The 19,815-nt window shown below is 35.8% G+C and overlaps 1 protein-coding gene across 1 annotated transcript in view; it reads right to left on the bottom strand.

Annotated features, from left to right (window-relative positions):
* The window catches only part of LOC117928087 (DNA-directed RNA polymerase III subunit 2-like), a 74,441-nt gene extending 55,518 nt beyond the window's left edge, over nucleotides 1-18,923 (bottom strand). The window contains 12 exon segments of the mRNA XM_034847886.1: nucleotides 1,498-1,557; nucleotides 5,297-5,407; nucleotides 5,521-5,626; nucleotides 13,294-13,358; nucleotides 16,229-16,281; nucleotides 16,368-16,458; nucleotides 16,531-16,603; nucleotides 17,408-17,500; nucleotides 17,771-17,892; nucleotides 18,096-18,177; nucleotides 18,295-18,380; nucleotides 18,766-18,923. Coding sequence (XP_034703777.1) covers nucleotides 1,498-1,557; nucleotides 5,297-5,407; nucleotides 5,521-5,626; nucleotides 13,294-13,358; nucleotides 16,229-16,281; nucleotides 16,368-16,458; nucleotides 16,531-16,603; nucleotides 17,408-17,500; nucleotides 17,771-17,892; nucleotides 18,096-18,177; nucleotides 18,295-18,356 — 918 coding nt within the window. The 5' untranslated portion in view covers nucleotides 18,357-18,380; nucleotides 18,766-18,923.
* Nucleotides 18,924-19,815: the final 892 nt, after the last annotated feature.

Below are 19,815 nucleotides of genomic sequence, written 5' to 3'. Positions count from 1 at the left end.
TTTATGTGGAAGCACAAAACAAATTCAAAGGTTTGGATCAAGTACAAAACACCCAAACCAATGTCTACAAAAATTTTGAAAGAAACATCTTTAGAACTTAAATAACCGCTTGAGGACTAATTAGTTTTCCAAATATAATTATGACAGCACTCCTATGCGTTTTTGAGAATTTAAGAAAGTAGACATTTTCTTTATAGGTAAATAAGAGCATGTATTAGCAACGCCTAGAAGCGACAAAAACAGTATACATGAAGTATACACTAAACGCCCAAAAAACTAGGCCACACAAAGACAAAAGAGCCAACCCCTTACTTAACAAACAGCCAATCTATAAAGTCAACCAAAAACAAAGTGTGGTCCTCTATATACACCCTAGCCCAATTCACAAAATTATACAAAAAAGAATATTTGATAGCTTGGTCAGCTCGTTCGACATCATTGAACGCTCTCCCATTCCTTTCCTTTTATAACTTATAGGAAATTTGGTATTCAAATGCCTTGTATTTTACCCCTTAACCATGGAATGGTCAAATGTAAAAATTTTGAGTGTCCAGAGAGATCAAATTTGTCTCAAGCCAAATTCTGCTTATGTCACAAGAGATGATATTATGTACTATGGAAGCTTGTCTCATCAAACAGCAACGATTTTCTTTTTCTTTCATGGATAAGATTCCATAAGTAATCTCTTCATCAAATTCACCAAGGTTGTTAGATTAAAAGAATTCCTTAGTAAGTTTAATAATGTTCTAACGAACCCAATCATTATCCCAACAGCACATATATATATATATATGTCTTTATGTGTCATCTTCAAAGTTCTAACCTTTTAGATCCATCATCATTTCTTTTCCACTAAAAAAGAAATTTAAAAAACTAATAATAATAATATATTAAGTAAAAAAATTTATTCACTAATCACCATTATTTTTGTTGTCAACATTCAAACCATTCAAATGAAAATTCGACAATAATCATTGTAAGAATAAACTTACTTCACTTCTAATATAGCATTTGACAATAAGAATGCAGCTTTTCTTATAAGATTATTTTACCTATTTCTTTTTTTTTATGATCAATTTTTAATCTTTTAGTATGTTTTAAACAATTAACATAATAAATTCTTTTAACAAAAAAAATAATAATAATTTGATTTTTAAAAAACAATTATAGAAAATAGTTGAGGATGCAAACATCGTTGTATTGTAATATCACATATCGTATATGTATCATAAGATAGGCTTTAAAATAAGATACGGATTGTGATACATATCGATTTCCATAAAAAAAAAATGTATCATATCATTGTATCATATCATGTATCATAAATTTTTAACAACTATGGCCACAATATTGGTGCATATTTTCAAGAAATATCCCAACAATAAAAGAGTTGATACTTGATATTTTACAATCTTCCTCAATACTCGTCATTAACTCATATCAGTCTAGGAATCAAATACAAACCAAATTAAATTGCAGTTAATAAGAATCACACACCTTCCTCTCAAGGAATTCCAAAGCTTGCTGTTGGGTGTATATACCATGACTCGCACATTCCTGAAATTGGAACAATGTGATGCATAGTTAAGAATAAAACAAGAGGATGACATAGCTTTTGCACACACTTACTGTATATGGGTGTTTTTGGGTTTTCGATATAAAACACTATTTTTAATTTTTTATGAAATTAATAACTTTTTATAAAAAAAAAATTAATACCCTTCGCATAAAAAAATTATTGAAACTATTAAAATATTAAAACATTATTCACTAGGATTAAAAAAATTTATCTACAACATAAAAAAAATCTCATATCTTATTATTAATATAAAAAATTGACCCCTCCCTTCAACCCCACAGGCAAATTTCTAGCTCCACTATTGGCCACTGTAGTGGAAATCATTGTGTTTTGCATTTATTTATTTCATGAACATATAACTGAATTTGGTAAAAGGGATAAGACAAACAGCATGGGGTTTAGGGTTTTACTGTAGTAAATAGAAAGTCTGAAAGGATTGTAAGGAACACTTGGCAATTAATGAAACCTGAATTTGGCTTTTAAATTTCTGAGTACTTCTGGGTGGGTTTGCATGGATTACACCCCTATGGAGGCTTTGTACTTGTTTCCCAGACAAGAAACAGGTTTCAATAGAGTTCAAAGCATGGTTTTGCCATCTCATGGCCTGACTGATAATTTAATTAGTATCAGAGCCACAAAGAATCTATTGTTGTGCATCAAAAGGTGACAGAGACTGAAAGGGAAGAAACAATAATTAGAGTCAACTGCTCCAAGACTTACGATCTCATCGACGAAGAACAAGTGGAAGCCCATAGAAAATTGGACAAGGCAACCACCAAGTTTCAGACATATCGAAAGGAAGCCTTTAAGATGAATAGAGAGATTATTTTTGTGGATTTAGGATCACCCTGTACTGGAGACAGTATTAAGCTTATGCAGGTCTTTTAAAGTTCAGCGCTATAATGGGATTTTGGTTTATGGTTTAGGATGACTAGAATGTAGGGCTTTGGGATGAAATTTAGTGATTTTATATGTGGCTTAAATCGCAAAAGCCTATATGTTTTAACTATCAATGAAATAAGGAAGAAGAGAAAGAAAAAAGAGGAAAAACTTGGGCAATCACAACCAGAGTTTCCCACGCAACTATACTCATGAAAGGAGGTAATCACACCATATCTTTTAGACAAGATCCCATACTGTCTTCCCCCTATCTCACCTGTTGTCTCACTAACATAAGGATTCCATCTTATATATCTGTTAGGATCAAGAATCAAGAGTGATTTTCTCCAGACTAAGACAAGGGGAGGACATAAAAATCCTCTCATTAGGTGGAAGGTAGTGTGCAGACCAAGGTAGGGGGGTCCACAGCTGGGGAGGTATTTAATTCCTAAAAGAGCCTTCATAGGTAAGTGTTTTTGGAGATTCCCAAGGGAGAAAACTTCCTCTGCTGCTCTTATTATCAAGGCAAATACAAGTTGTAAAGCAATCATTCCAATGCTAAATCTAGGGTCACAAATTCTCACCAAGCTCATAACATATTTCATAGTGTAATCGAGTCTGTGCATTTGGTTGAGTTCAGAATCCACAATGGATCTAAGATCAGAAGATCTTCCTCTCTACTGCTCCTACCCTAGGCTTCATGCTCTTCGAAGGTGTAGCAACTCCCCATTTCTCTATTTCATTGCAACTTCTATGATTCTCCCTCATACAACTTTGATTTTTTTGGAAAGTTCAATGAGACAAATTGTAGATCTTGCTCCTATTGAGGACATGGCATTATCATCATCTTCCCCTGATGAGAGACACTAATCTTGGTACTTGGATGGGTCAGGTTTCTTTCGTTTCTGTCCAAGTTATTACTTCTTTTCCGTTACAAAAAGAAAAAGCCAACCACTATAGGCCAGCCAAATTAATTTGAAATTCTATAACCCCCAAGACGTCGAAGTCTTTCTCATGATCACTGCACAAGAACCGATGACTTGCTTCAGCTAAGGATACCACACAAAGCAACTATCCCCAACAAATTTTTTTACTCAAGATCTAGGAGTATGAGCAGTACAAGCTGAAAGCTCCCACACTGTTTAAGGGCAGGGGGGCTGAGAATTGGTCTAATCTTGACTAAACCATAGTTGGAATCAGAGGGAACCAGTTGGACAGGGGGCACCCAACAGGAAAACAATTTCTGGATCTTTCACAGCAGGAAAATAGTTCAAAAAGAGTGTCAGGCGGCTGCCCAGCACAAGAAAAAGCAGAAGGGTGGTCAAAATTTTGTGGCAGTTTATCTTCTTCTTGGTAAACATCCATTTGGTAACATGGAAAGAATCATATGGATTTTCATTTTCCTGATAGAAATTCAGAAAAGTTGCTGGAAAATAGTCATTTGATGTTCTCTTTCAGCCACATTTTGGGAAATTGACTACAAGGTACGTGATGCTTTTTGAGGACAGATAAAAACTTTTTGCCGTCATTAGATAGAACAACCTTCTTCATAACCTCTCTAATGGCATTTAAAGGAAACAACTTTGTAGGCATTTCGTTTAGCCTGACACCTTCATATTTCAGGGGCTACCTATCACCCTAATTACGGGGTGGGACTATTTCTGGTCTGTAATCAACTTAGCTGAGGTGTATTTGAAGCAAGGAATTAGTTTTCTTTCCTTTTGAAAAGAAATTCCATCCTTCTTCCTGGTTCTTTAATACTACTTTTATTATACTTTCTCTGTTCAGTACAAATGCACACACATAAAAAGAAAAAAGGAAAAAAAAAAAAAAAAGAGCTACATTATTTCAAAATGCAACATTTTGTTAACGAAGTTATCATTGATGTTTTCCAATATATGATGCAATAATACATATCAATACATGCAATAATGCATAAAACAAGAATGTGCAATTGTTCCCCATAAACAGAGTTACAAACTCAAAGATAAATATTCACATATACATTTAGTATAGCCCTACTAAAAAATAATGTATGGGTAACTGAATATATTTGCAACAGATCCATATTTCTCGTTTAAATTTTTTATTAAGATGATAAAAGAAACCTTACATCCATGTCAACACATCACAGGGAAAATTATGGTCATGAGCAGATCTTGCATGTAACTGAATAGGCTTGCAATTTTTTCATTTATACAATTCCTGATTAAGGTAAGTAGTAAGCCATGCAAGTTATGCGACCACAACATGATGTGCTGTAAGTCTATTTAACATGCAACTTTCTTTGAGTAAATATGTTAGGAATTAAGCTTATAATTATGAGAAGAATAAAATAATAATCACTATTAGCTAAGTACTAATATCAGATCTTCAACAATATCTTTCAAATGAAACTATCATGCCTGATCCAAAAATCAGATGTGAAAATATAAACAAATTAGGAACTAGTCATTAGAAAGAAAGGCTCTCGCAAGCAAACCAAGAACAATAAAATAACAATCATTATTAGCTCAGTACTAACATCATATCTTCAACAATATCTTTCAAATGAAACTATCAAGTGTGATCAAAGATCAGATGTGACAATATAAGCAAATGAAGAACCATTTATTTCCGACAAGCAAACCACCTTCACTCTGAAAATCATTACATCCTGTTAAGCAACCAACATATCATTCAAAAGATTCATTAAGATAGCGATTTCCCTCACCAACCTAAAATAGATAGAATTTATAATTTTTTACCAATCTATAACAAATTTTCAAATCAAGTTCCAAAGAAAGACACTTCCGACCAACTCATTACAGGCATTTAGTCCTAGATCACATGTGTTACCTCCATAGAAGGCAAAAGTAGGGCACTATATCGAGGATTTCTCCCAACCATCTGCACCACCTCTTGATCACTCTCCATTCCCATGGCCTTCATCACTATCATAATTGGAATCTATAAAATGAAACATAATGATGACATAAAATCTAACTTAAGAAAACAACAGTGGGTAAGAAAGAAGAAAAAACCAACATAAAAGAACAAAAGAAAGTCGTTGACATAAAGACCTTTGATGTAAACTGATTAAGTTGCAACCATATCTTTTCTTTCTCCATGACAATAACTGTTTTGCTTTTTGTTGACTCAGTGCTGCTTGTAACAGATGCATTTATGCTACAATGCATAACAGACAATCCAGAGTAGCAATTAACACAAATTGAAATACCATAAAGAGACAATATGACAAAATAACAGGAATTTGATGCTCAAAGGGTTATACAAATTAATTAAAAAACACATTTTTATAGATAAAGAAAATATATTAAAAGCGCTTCAATGAAGATGCAACATCTGTAACAGAAAGTATACTTGAACCGGCAACAAGTGCAACCAAACAAAGAAAGAACAGAAATAATTTAATATGAGAATAAACATATCATCAAAACAGTGAAGAATGGTTGGTTTTGGTCATGTTGCTTCACAATGACCTTTCTTCTAGGTATTCTTCACCCTTCCTCAGTTATTTGAGGATCCTGTGCTTCCAAAGCTTGTTTTTGTGCAGTGGAAGCAGTTTAGTAAAGGAGTCTTACTATCGATCAATTTATAAGGAGGGGTGGATTTCTTTTTTTAATGGCTGCTACTTGTGTAGAACCAATGAGGAGTCAGCTAACACATACTCATCCATTGCTTTCTACCAAATTGCTTATAGGGTTGCTTTTCCCAATTGCCATTTCCTAGATGATGCCTTCTTCTGTGAAAAAGCTTCTGACCAAGTGTGAGGACTTTTCATGGGGAAAAAGTAGGTAAGTCAAGAACACTGAATCTCAGCTTATTTTGGTTTACATGGAATAGACAGAACCAAAGATTTTTCAATGGGATGGAGCTGTCCAATTTGTCCCTCAAGCCCTTTTTTACTTCATTTGTATTTTTCTTATCAAAAGAAGTGGCGCAATACATTTAATACTAATAAATTGCAATAACATATGATTCTTCATCAAAAATACAATGATTTTAACTGAGATTTAAAAAGTTCTCACTGAAAGTATGAATCACATGGGTTCTCCTGCATGGTATCAGATTTGCTTCTCAACAAACTGCCATGGTGGAATATAGAGCAAAAATGGGAGTGAACCAGAAGAATCTTTGAAGGAATATAAGAGAGGCCTGGTAATGGAAAGATTTGACGTGGAAAGAAAGGCTTTTCAGGTTAAGTTTGAAGGCATCAATGGGGGAATGTGGATTTCAATAACAGAGAGAAGCCGAGGTTATGCTGTTTCATTAGGCTTTGGTGAGGAGGAGATGGAGTGGTTGGTGGAACATTTGAAGAAAGCTGTGGAGTTGGAGGCTTCCAGGGGTTTTACTCGGAAGATGAGGGGCAAAACGAGGACGCATTTGATGGAGATTTGCATCAATGGTAGAGGGAGATTTATGAAAATCACAGAAATTGTTGCAAAAAGAAAACCTCTAGTGCTAATTGTTCCTGAGGGTGTTAAAGGCAATGGGTGGGAAACCCTTAGGAAGGCAATTTCTAGAGTCCAAGATGTGTCTGATCAGGCTGTAAGAGCCTCGAAGGAGAAAGATAATGAGTCTCAGGTGAGCAAAGGAATGTACAGAGAAGGGCGGTCCTATGCAGATGTGGTTGCAGAGGAAGGACATAGAAACGGAGCTTCGGTGCCAGTTGGAAAATGGGCAAGAGCTGTAATTTGTGAGAGTAAAGGAAAAATACTTGATTGGTTTGATGTAGGGAAAGGTATTGCGAGGATGATGGGCACGAAAGGGATGGTGTCGGTAACTCCCATTTCCGAATACAAGGGATGCTTTTTTGTGGATTCTGCAAGGAGAGCTATGTGGTTTCAAGACCAAGGGAGTTTAACAGTGAGAGGAGGGGTTGTTGCGTTGAGGAGATGGTCGCCAAAAGAAAACTCGGTTGTTGGTGGAAAGTTTAGAAGGGGTTGGTTAGAACTGAGAGGTCTTCCTTTCCATCTATGGGATGAGATTCAGTTGAGGTACATTCTGCAGAAATGGGGGAGGGTAACGAAGGTGGCAAAGGAAACTTTGAAGCTCGTAGACTTGTCGAAGGTAAAGATGTGGGTGGAGATGAATCCAAATGTCGTGCTACCAGCGTTGCTAGAGGTGGAAGATGGAGCCTGGTCATTTACGGTTGCAGTTTCCGTCATCGGAGAAGCTGAAGAAGACGCTCTTCTCAGGCCAGAGTCAAATCGCAGCAAGGACGAAGTTACGTCAGCGGAAGGTTGCGTCTACCAGAGGCCAAAGAACGTTGAAGGGCTACGAGCTACTGCTAGGGATAATGAGTACCACAGATGGAGGCCTCGTCATCGCTTTCGTGCTTAGTCTTCAGCTTCAAATTCAGCTACTAAAGTGGAGAAAGGAAGGGGGAAGAACTGTTTGGGCCCAACGGCGGGAAGTGTTGACGGGCCAACAAAACCAGAAGCCGTTTTTAAAGGCCGTTTTGCTAGGGCCCATTTTGAGGAAAAGAACATTAGGCCTTTTGCGGGTGCGAGTCCAGTCCACGAAACTGAAGCAGGGTCTTCTAACGATGGCCCAGCAACGCCTTCGTCTTCAAAGCTTCAGCAATTAGGAACCTCTGCAAAGGAGGTGTTGCCGAAAACACATTCTCAAGAGTCAGCAAAGCTAAAAGGCAAATCAGTTACCGCAAGACGCAAGGCGAGGAGTTGGCCGCCGAGCCTAAAGGTGACATCTTTTGCCCCAAAGAGCAACCTAGATGGGGATGGCGCACCGGAAGCAAATCGAGGCTTTATTTGGGGTAGATCAGTATTCAAGAAGGGCGCCCTTTCTCCTGTTTCAGAAAAATCCCGACACTTCACCGGGGGGACAGAGGGAAACGAAGGGATCTCGCCTTGCAACTGGGTAAAAAAGGTACGTACTCCTTCCTTAGCTTTCTCTGAGAAGGGTCTTCCTTTGGTTGGGGCTTTTAATCCAAATATTCTTTCCGAATCCTCTGTTTCTTCGGTTCTTCCTTCTCGATGTCAGGCTTTTTCTCCGATTCCTTTGGAATCAAGCCTTGTCTCTCAGCATAGTCCCTTTCCGAAATTTGTTGTTGTTGAACCCAGTCGTCATGTTGGCGTGTCCCGTTCTGAAGAAGTGGAGTTTCCTCTAGAAACCTCTAACCGAAATTCTGAAGACTGTCCTTTATCTAAGGATGCTCTAAGTAGCCCAGAGAAGCTTTGTGTCTCAGGGAAGGCTCCGTCCCCAATCCAGAACCTCCCATCCTCCCTTTGGAAGGTTTTCAGGTTGAGGGACTCACGCCTGGAAATATGGTCAAGGTTCAGTCGGTTTTGGAGAGTTTGAGGATCAGAATTGTCAGAGAAAATGGAAAAGGTGCGGAAGAAGAAAACCAGAGTAATTCTTTTGCGGACAAGGTTTATTCCAGAAGGAAAAGGAGAAATGCTTCTGGAAACCGAGGAGAGGATTAGGTTTGGATGCTGGTTGTACTGGGTTATTTTTGGTTTATATGAAGATTTTAAGCTGGAATACGAGAGGATTAGGATCCAAGAAGAAAAGGAGGACTGTCAGAAGGTTTTTAAGTACTCACAATCCAGATATTGTGATGCTTCAGGAAACAAAGAGGGAAACTTGGGACAGGAGGTTTATGAGCAGTGTTTGGAAAGGCAAGAGTTTGGAGTGGGCTGCTCTTCCAGCCTGTGGGGCCTCAGGGGGAATTGTGATTTTGTGGGATTCTAGTAAGTTTGAGTGTACAGAGAAGGTGTTAGGATCCTTTTCTGTAACTGTGAAGTTTAACTCTGGTGAGGAAGGATCTTTTTGGTTAACTTCAGTGTATGGCCCGATTAATCCGTTGTGGAGGAAGGACTTTTGGTTGGAGCTTCAAGACCTATATGGTCTAACATCCCCAAGGTGGTGTGTAGGAGGGGATTTTAATGTTATTAGGAGGATATCTGAGAAATTGGGTGGGACCAGATTAACTTTCAACATGAGGTGTTTTGATGAGTTTATAAGGGAGAGTGGCTTGCTTGACCCCCCTCTAAGGAATGCGGCTTTTACATGGTCAAATATGCAAATTGATCCTATTTGTAAGAGATTGGATAGGTTCTTGTTTTCTTCTGAGTGGGATACCTTTTTCTCTCAAAGTTTTCAAGAGGCGCTTCCTAGATGGACCTCTGACCATAGCCCTATTTGTTTGGAAACAAATCCTTTAAAGTGGGGTCCGACTCCTTTTAGGTTTGAGAATATGTGGTTACTCCATCCAGAGTTTAAGGAGAAGTTTAGAGTTTGGTGGCAAGAATGTACGGGTGAAGGGTGGGAAGGTCATAAGTTTATGAGGAAATTAAAGTTTGTTAAGTCAAAGTTGAAAGAGTGGAATATAATGGCCTTTGGTGATTTAAAAGAGAGAAAAAAGCTCATTCTGACGGACTAAGGTAGAATTGATCTAATTGAACAAGAAGGGAATTTGAATCTTGATCTGGTGTTAGAAAGGACCTTAAGAAGAAGGGAGTTAGAGGATGTGTTATTAAAGGAAGAGGTTCAATGGAGACAAAAATCTAGGGTTAAGTGGATTAAAGAAGGGGATTGTAACTCTAAATTCTTTCATAGAGTGGCCACAGGAAGGAGAAGTAGGAAGTTCATTAAGTCTCTGATTTTTGAGAGGGGGGAGACTTTGAACAGCATTGAGGTTATTTCTGAGGAAATTGTTAATTTCTTTGGGATTCTTTATTCCAAACCGGTAGGTGAGTCTTGGAGGATTGAAGGAATAGACTGGGTCCCTATTTCTAGAGAGAGTGGAGGTTGGCTGGATAGGCCTTTTACTGAAGAGGAGGTTCGCATGGCAGTTTTCCAATTAAATAAGGAAAAGGCCCCTGGTCTTGATGGTTTTACTATTGCAGTTTATCAAGAGTGTTGGGATGTGATAAAAGAGGATCTTATGAGGGTGTTTATTGAGTTCCACACCAATGGGGTAATAAACCAAAGTACAAATGCGACCTTCATTGCTTTGGTGCCTAAGAGAAGTCAAACTTTTAAAATCTCAGATTATAGACCGATTAGCTTGGTTACAAGTTTGTATAAGATAATTGCTAAGGTCTTATCAGGGCGTTTACGCAAAGTTCTTCATGAAACAATATCTGGTTCTCAAGGAGCCTTTGTTGAAGGGAGACACATTCTAGATGCTGTGTTGATAGCCAATGAAGTGGTGGATGAGAAAAGAAGGTCAGGGGAGGAAGGAATTGTTTTCAAAATCGATTTTGAGAAGGCCTATGATCATGTGGATTGGGGCTTCTTAGATCATGTGCTTCAAAGGAAGGGGTTCAGCCAGAAATGGAGATCATGGATAAGGGGCTGTTTGTCTTCTTCTAGTTTTGCAATCCTAGTTAATGGGAATGCAAAGGGTTGGGTTAAGGCTTCTAGAGGTTTGAGACAAGGAGACCCTCTCTCTCCTTTCCTTTTTACTTTAGTGGCAGATGTCCTAAGTAGATTGTTGTTTAGAGCAGAGGAAACTGGGATTACTGAGGGTTTTTCTGTGGGGAGGGATAGGACAAGAGTGTCTTTGTTACAGTTTGCAAATGACACTATCTTTTTCTCTAAAGCCTCTTTGGAACATCTTCAAAACCTCAAGATTATCCTTTTGGTTTTCGGGCAAGTTTCTGTTTTAAAAATCAACTTAGAGAAAAGCACCATGGTTGGTATTAACACTAGGCAGGAGCTATTGTCTAGTCTGGCTTCGGTTTTTGATTGCAAAGTGTCTGAGTGGCCTTTATCTTATTTAGGTCTTCCTTTGGGAGGGAACCCAAAGACAATAGGCTTTTGGGACCCAGTGGTTGAGAGAATTTCGAGAAGGTTGGATGGTTGGAAAAAGGCCTATTTGTCTTTGGGAGGGAGGATTACTTTAATTCAGTCGTGTTTGTCTCACATCCCTAGTTACTTCCTCTCCCTATTTAAAATCCCAGCTTCAATTGCTTCAAAGATTGAGAAGATGCAAAGGAATTTTCTGTGGTCTAGGGCAGGGGAAAGGAAGAAAGATCATCTTGTCAGATGGGAGGTTGTTAGCAGACCAAAGGAGTTGGGAGGTTTGGGTTTTGGGAAGATTTCTTTGAGAAATATTGCTCTCTTAGGGAAATGGCTTTGGAAGTTCCCTAGAGAAAGGAGTGGTCTTTGGCATAAGGTTATAGTGAGTATATATGGGACACATCCTAATGGATGGGACGCCAACATGGTGGTTAGATGGTCACACAGATGTCCTTGGAAGGCTATTGCTCAAGTTTTCCAGGAATTTTCCCCTTTTGTTCGTCTAGTGATGGGCAATGGGAGAGAATTCGCTTTTGGGAAGATCTTTGGTGGGGTAACCAATTTTTGTGCTCGCAATTTGCTGATCTTTATAGAGTTATTTCTGTGAAAAACCTCACTGTTTCAAATGTCCTTGGCAATTCCTTCCCATTGGCTTGGAATTTAAATTTTCGCCGCAATCTTACCGACTCAGAAATTGATCTCCTTCAGAGATTAATGTCCTCCCTCAGTTCAGTGCGTTTCTCTCCTTCTTTGGCTGATTATAGAGCGTGGTCTTTGTTTTCATCAGGCTTGTTTTCAGTGAAATCTTTTTTCTTGGCCTTGTCAAAAGTCTCTAATCCTATTTTGTTCCTTCCGGCCAAGTTTTTGTGGAGTTCAAAAGCCCCTTCAAAGGTTAAGGCCCTCGCTTGGTTAGTAGCTCATGGGAAGGTGAACACCAATGACAAGTTGCAGTTGAGAAGACCTTACAAGTCCCTCTGTCCTCAATGGTGCATTCTTTGCAAAGGAGATGGGGAGTCGATTGATCACCTTTTTCTTCATTGTCCTGTTACCATTGGACTCTGGAACAAGTTGTTCAAGCTAGTTGGGCTGGTCTGGGTCCCTCCAAGGAGGTTTGTGGACATGTTGGTTATTGCTTTTAAAGGCTTAGGGGACTCCTTAAGAGGCAAGACTCTTTGGCAAGTTGCTTGCCTCACTTTGGTTTGGATAGTGTGGCAAGAGCGAAACAATAGGATTTTTGAGGATAAGGGGAGATCGGAAGAGACGTTATGGGATTTGATTTTGTTCTATTCCTCTCTTTGGGCTTCTTGTTCTACAGCTTTTAGAGGAGTTCCTTTAAATGTGTTACAACTCAACTGGAGTGAAGTTTGCGCTTCAAATGTTTGAGTTTGGGGGGTTTCTCTTTGTTTTTAGCTAATGTTGGGGGTTTTTATGTTGTTCAGATTGTGTAGGAAGGACCTCTCATCCTTCTTGTGGTTTCTTTTGTTTCTTTTTTCTTTCTTTCTCATGTATCTTTCCTTCTATTAATATATTTCTCTTCGTTTCTGATCAAAAAAAAAAAAAAAAAGTATGAATCACATGAGGGTTGACTCTCACAAGTTATCAATAGTCAAACAACAGACACCCCTCTTTTGTTAGGGACTTGTTTAACACATTTCTGTTTTATGTGCCTATAAATATGAAAAAAAAAATGATTTAAAAATGAAAATAGAAAAAGGATAATCAAACAGAAATAACCAGTGTAACCCAGAGGCATAAAAAACAATATTAATTAGATGCATGAAAGCACTTAAACACCAATCAGCCATCAAAGGCCATTAATTTAGGGATCATGACCAAGGATAAGTAGAATGGTACCAACAATTTGAATTATGTGTGTGTGTGTGAGAGAGAGAGAGAGAGAGCAAGTAGGATCAGCAGATGAAATATGGCTCATTCTAAAAATTAAAAACATAAAAATAAAGAAAAACTGAAAAAGAGGAGGAAGAAGAAGGAACATGAAAGGGTAGGTTAAAATGGAGAAAAGAAAAGATAGAGGAAAACAAACCCAAAATAAAGCTACTCACTTCCCCTTCTTATCAGTGTCAATGATTATTCTGTTCTTCGAGAGTTGTTCTTGTATTAAGATCACCTGGAGGAGATTAATGGTGTCATAACCATGTTAATAACAAAATACAAAAAATGTTAAGTTAAAATGTGGGGAAAAAGGAATGGCAATGAATGTAAATAAATCTGACACAAGACAAGTAGAATTTACCAAGTTCAACCAAAGCTGCTTAACAGTGAGAGTAAAAGGAACAATGCAAGGCAAAAATTTCCCAAGCACCAAAGAAAGACGTATAATATTCAAGACCACAGGAAAATAAGTTCTAGATATGCACAAAAACAATCAGGCTCTGTGCTCCAATCTCAATTGCACTTTTGAGTTCACATTCAGTGCCAATGCCAAAGCCAACAAGGCTACCCAAAAAGGAGGAAAAAATAATATCATGCCATACCAGTAACCTCATGATGCACATGTTCCCTTTCCAGTCAAATGCGATCCTTTTGGTTTTATTCCATGCTGAGGCATAGTTATTACAATGCAGCTACACATTTTTACTCTCATAACTCCCTTCTCAATTTCACATTGCATTGGAGAATGTCACAAAACAGCATGGTTCAGTTTTCCCATGAGAGGCAATAACTGGTGAACTAGAGAAGGCAGGGCGCAAAAGAAAATGATTGATATGCAAATCATTAAATTAGATAGGAGTGCAAAAACCAAATGTTTGGAATAACAATTCTACAATAATCAAAGAAGTGGAAAAGTAATACTTTGATTACTCACTGAAACCATTAGATGTTAGATCAACTGTAGTTCTTACAAATCACAAAAGCCATTTTATTAAAATGAAACTTTAGTTTACTGTATTAGGTAGAAGTAAGAACACATATAAAAGATACACAAAAAAAGACCAAAGATACAAAAAACCAAAAAGTTCCCACTGTTGTACTTGGGTGATGCTTGTGCCCCTTGTAGCGCCACCCCCCCCCCCCCCCCCCCCCCTTTTTTTTTTTTTTTTTTTTTATCAAAAACAAAATATATGTATTAAAGAGAAAAGAAACATGAGAAGGAAGAATGAGAAATCCTCCCCATGAAGTACAAGGCTGATAAAAATAAAAAAACTAAGTAAACCTCCACTAACCAAGGAAGGCTATACAAAAGGCCGACTGATCAAAAGAACTAAGTAAACCTCCACTAAACCAAGGAGGGCTATACAAAAGGAAACAAAAGGCCTATACAAGTAAAACAATCATGACCCTATAAACCCAACCCTAGGGTGTACATAACAAAACAAAATTGTCCCTTACCAAAACAAAAGATTAAAACAAAAAAACAAAAAGACAAAAATAAAGAAAGCAAGATAGCGAAAGAGAGAGAGAGAGAGAGAGAGAGAGAGGGAAGAACAACAACAAGAAGAAAGAACCCATTCACCAATGAATCATTTTTGCATAAACCTGGAAGTTAAGTAATACAACAGAAGTAATGTCACCCATGTGTGCATGAAGTATAATTGGACAGCACTAAAAACAAGGAACTAAATGTTTGATAGACAAGTGCACTAAATTAAGTGAAGACATGAGTCTTTCAAGAAGTTCAATTTCTAAATTAGTGATATTGCGTTGGACATTAAGATTCCAAGAAGACGGGTAGGAATTTCCAAGGACGCCTAAGATGGTAAGATCTCTTTCACCATCAAGGTATGCCTAAACAAACACTAAATGTAGATTCATTATTCATGGTTCTCATGTATAATAGTTTTCATTGGGTGGTTTTTATTCATCCAAGTAAATTTTTCCCATAATACTCCACTTTACTAATTCCCATTAGGGAATTAGATGACTCAAGATTAGTTTGAAAGTATTGTTTAATACAATAAAAGCTCTATAAAATAATACTCTTGGGACCAAGAGAAATTATTATCTTAGCAAGGTTATTGATTATCAATAAATGAATCATTTATTATTATGGATAAATGAATATTTATTAGTTTGGATAAAGTATTATGTTTCTATTGCCATACTTGTACATGTATGACTTATAAATCCAAAGACAATAGATGTGATCTAAAGTTATTACATAGAAACCTATGAGATTCTAAAAAAAATAGATGATTATAAATTGTAGAAGAGACTCCCCAAAGAAAGAGATGTGGTGTCAAAACTTAATGTGCTAGAAGATAAACAAGGTTCCAAACAGAAGATAAGATCTTTCAAGTGCAAAGAAAGGCAGACAACTTTAGATACATATTTTGAGAAAGAGTTTGAAAATAGAAGTTGTAAAAAGTTACTCAATACTATATTATGATTTTTATTTACTATTTTCTTATGTCCTTCATCAATCACTAAATTAATATTTCCTTGGGGCCTTAAAAATTTCTAAAAAAATTATAATCTTAATCATTTAGCAAAGTCATTAATTTAGTACATTGACCCGAATTGGAACCAAAAGATTTTATTATTTAAACAAGGTTATTAATCTATCGAACATTTATTTAACAAGGTTTTATTGTGTTTAATTTCCCACACCATCCTATTTACATGCATTGTAGAGCTTAGCACCTAGTATTCTAAAGAATTCCAAACCACATCAATGTTCATTTAAGTAGAAAATTAACAACCAGTGACCTTAAAAGTGTGATTCAGAGAGGAAATGCTATACTTTTGTTTATGAGATAAACATATCATAATCCAACTAGTACAGAAAAACTTTTTTTTACTTTTTAATAGGAAAAAAATTATTTTTTAATTGACGATACTAATATTAGATAAGAGTACAATGTATCAAAGAAAGAAGAATCGAGAAGCCCATGACAAATGAAAATGTACATGAGCATAAAGAAAAAAATCCATAAAAGATGGCCTTGGGCTGCCCAACACTAAGGATTAGTCACCAATATTGAAACACATACTATAACCAACCAAAAATATAAAACAAGTAAATAAAAGCAATACTACCTTCTCGGTTCCTTTTACAACAAAATATCCTCCAGGATCAAGGGGACATTCACCTAAAATCAATAGTTAAAAAACAATAAATATCTAAGAGATTATTGCAAAATAAATAAATAAAATTTCAGTCTTTCTGTACACAAACCGAGTCTTGCAAGTTCAGCTTCATCCTTTTTATATAAAACACAGCAACAGCTCCGTAACATGATAGGCATTCTTCCAATAACAACATCATTCTACAAAATCAAACAATATAGAATATCAAAGCATGTCTTCACTAAATACAAATTGCAAGAATTTTAAAATACCTTCTCCACTCTGGTTTTTTGAACATGACTCCCTGTAATATACTCTATATTAACCAATATTGGAGCAGCATACCTGAAATTATCAGCATATCAATGAGATAAAACATAAAATGGATGTGCAAAAGAGTTGCAAATCCACTTTAAATCCAATTATAAAGTAACATATACATACATACATACATACACACACACACATATATGTCATAAGAAACCTTCAGCTTCTTTTGTGTGTCAAAAGGAATATCACCCATTTAAAACCAGTAATCAGTAAAGAAGCGGTGCTGTTCAAACTCATAGAATGCACCAGCAGGAACATAAAAGCACCACTTCGATAAATTTTACAACATTTCTCTTGCCCCTACCAGTCCAACTGGAAGGTCAGCAATCAAAGACTAGTGATCAGGAAGCCCAACCCATTGTGAACTATGGAATATATTATTCAAGAAGTAACATATTCTGCCATAAGCCTTCACAAGCTCAAGAAAGAGATGGTCAGCCATCAATCCAAGTTTCATAAATAATCATTGACATGAGTTTTTAGGAATTTCAAAAGGCCAAAAGGCCATTAAAAATCAATAAGTTATTACTCACATTTTAGTTTACATAAATTTCAAAACGAATGAGCAATGAGAGCCTAACACCTTCACGTGTGACCTGTGAACATTCCATTCCCATAAGCATTAAGTTGTGCATTAAGGTGGGTCATGAGGTGGAAACCTCAAAAGCTTTTTAAAGCTATCCTTTCAATTTCATAGTCACAACTCTCAGAAGAACAATATGAAACTTAACCATAAAAGATAATTGTCTCACGAGAATAGAAAAATAAAATCCACTATTAAAACACTAAGCATCAGACAGGAGGACTATGGATACATACGTCATGTCAGATAGCCGACAGGTATGAGGATTAAGTTTTTCACTGATACCATCCACTGTTATTGATGGTTCACCAATTCGGACATCTTTAAACCTACACAAAAGAACCAAAGGAGGGAACATTCAACCAACCAACCATTTTAAAGAAATATAACAATTTGGAAATATTCAAAAATATTTCAAGAATATATTAAGAAATTATCTTAGATGTTCCAAGGAAACTGAATTCTTTCTTCCATTATGCTTTGTTTAAGAGTGTAAATGGCACTTCTTATTGTACCTTCAAATTCAATTTTAGTTACAACAGAATCATTCGACTTCCAAAGAAGTCCAAACATAACCTAAAGAAATAGTGAAATTTTACCTCAGATAAATACTTGGGTCCACACTTGATACTATGCGATCATTAGCACGAACAATCTTCTTTATGTCGGTTTTAACAAAGTAATTAAATGAATCCAAATGTTGCTTCACCAGTCCTCTCACCTATTAACTCCAAAAAAAATAAGAAGAACAATAAAATCATACGTCTAAGAATCGTCAAAGACACACACATACATAATGACACAGACACATGCCAAATACTTGGCTTCAAAGCCATTATGTAAAAGGGGTTGATTGGATACTTCAGGGAATGAAATTTTGTTCAGAATATGAAAATACCAATTAAGAGATAGAGAGTAACAGACCTTTAAAAACTCAGGAAGAAGAGGGAACTTGTCCACAGCTTGTTTGACAGGATCAGCAGGAAAATGCTTGTGGATAGACATCCTTCTCATGGTTAATAACAAATGCAACGGGAAACGAATTAGACATTGAATAACAAACAAAAACACAAAACCCAAAATCCACAAAAGCAAATAATTTATAATACAAACAAGAGCTTACTCTTCTTGCTTTCTTTTAATATGATCAAGCTTTTCTTCAACAGACTCTTCCTTGAATCGCATGATTACTCCTCAGAATTGAAGCAACTGCGCAAATGGAGATTATCACGCTGAGATAGAGCAGAAAGCAAAGGTTTAAGACGAAGGCCACAGTCTAATTAGCACAACACTGTTAGCGGGCGATGCCCCCACCCCATGGCTAAAAACGACAAGAATATGCAAAACAACGCAACACAATGCGCCTGTAATTTCTTGCATGAGTTATGTCCTTGAAATAGATACAGACTAATCAAACGCTCAAAAACAAAAACAAAATCATAACTCACACCAATCCGGAAAACAAAATCTTGGTTTTTTCCCATTTTTCAAAATGAGAAGCGTTAACGTGGTTCAGTGATTGGAAGACATCACCAAGAGAGAAAAAAAAAGCAGAGCAACAGATACAAATGCCCTAATTCAAAACAAAAGATACCTGAATTTGAAGATTGAGAATCTAGAGAGAAAGAACAAGAGTGAGAAGGAGACTTAAAAGAGTGAAAGGAAAGTCCTTCTTGGTCGTCTTCCTCCTGCTTCTCCAGTGGATTTGCAGAGATAAACGAAAGCTCAAACGCACGTGCTGTTTACATATGAAAAACTGTAATGTATGAACCGCCAAACTTGTGATTGCTTATTAGGGTTCAGAATAATGTTAAATATTATATAATTTTTTTAATTATTTAATAAAAATTATTAAAAATAATAATTTAGCAAAATTTTTTAGTATTTATTTAAAAAAAAAATATTATAGCTTCATAAAAACTTAATGCATATATTTATTTTGTAATACAAAATCTATATAAGAAATTAAAAGTAATTATTATTTTTAATATTTAATAAACAAGCATACATTTGATAAACAAAATTCCTAAAGTTATAAGAAATCAAAAAGAATTATTTATTTTATTTAATTAGGATTTCTTAAATATAATATTTTTAAAACTTTTACAAAACTAAAATAGCAACCCCGATGAGATTTCTAACTATTATTAAATTAAAATAAATAATATATATATATATATATATATTTCAATTGCAATCTTATAAAGAAAAAAGTAATAAAGGTCGGTATAGGCATTTAAAAACACAAAAAAAAAAAAAAAAAAAAAGTTAGATTCCACTTTTATGATATGTGATATACTTATTAAAAATTATTTGATAAAACTTAATACTTATTATTTAATAATTTAAATTGATTTTAAGTTAAATTATATTTAAATTGTTGACTTAAAACTTAGTATTTAATTTTTATTTTAAGTATTAAAGTTTTTGGATGAAATTAACTTAAAACTTAATTCTAAATCATCAATTTGACATATTTACCCTCATAAATTATAATTAGTACAAAGGAAATCGAATAATAATGAAAGTAGTAGAGTAACAAATAAGATCATAAAGATAATTAGGGCAAATAGGGGTGAAAAGGTAAAATAAAGATGTGGATTTAAAAATAAATTAATTATTTTTACTTATTACTTAAAGTCGT

This window comes from Vitis riparia, chromosome 13 (assembly GCF_004353265.1).
Source record: "Vitis riparia cultivar Riparia Gloire de Montpellier isolate 1030 chromosome 13, EGFV_Vit.rip_1.0, whole genome shotgun sequence".
Lineage (NCBI taxonomy): Eukaryota > Viridiplantae > Streptophyta > Magnoliopsida > Vitales > Vitaceae > Vitis > Vitis riparia.
The sequence above is the reverse complement of the archived record's forward strand: the minus strand, read 5'-3'. Positions and strand labels throughout refer to the sequence as shown.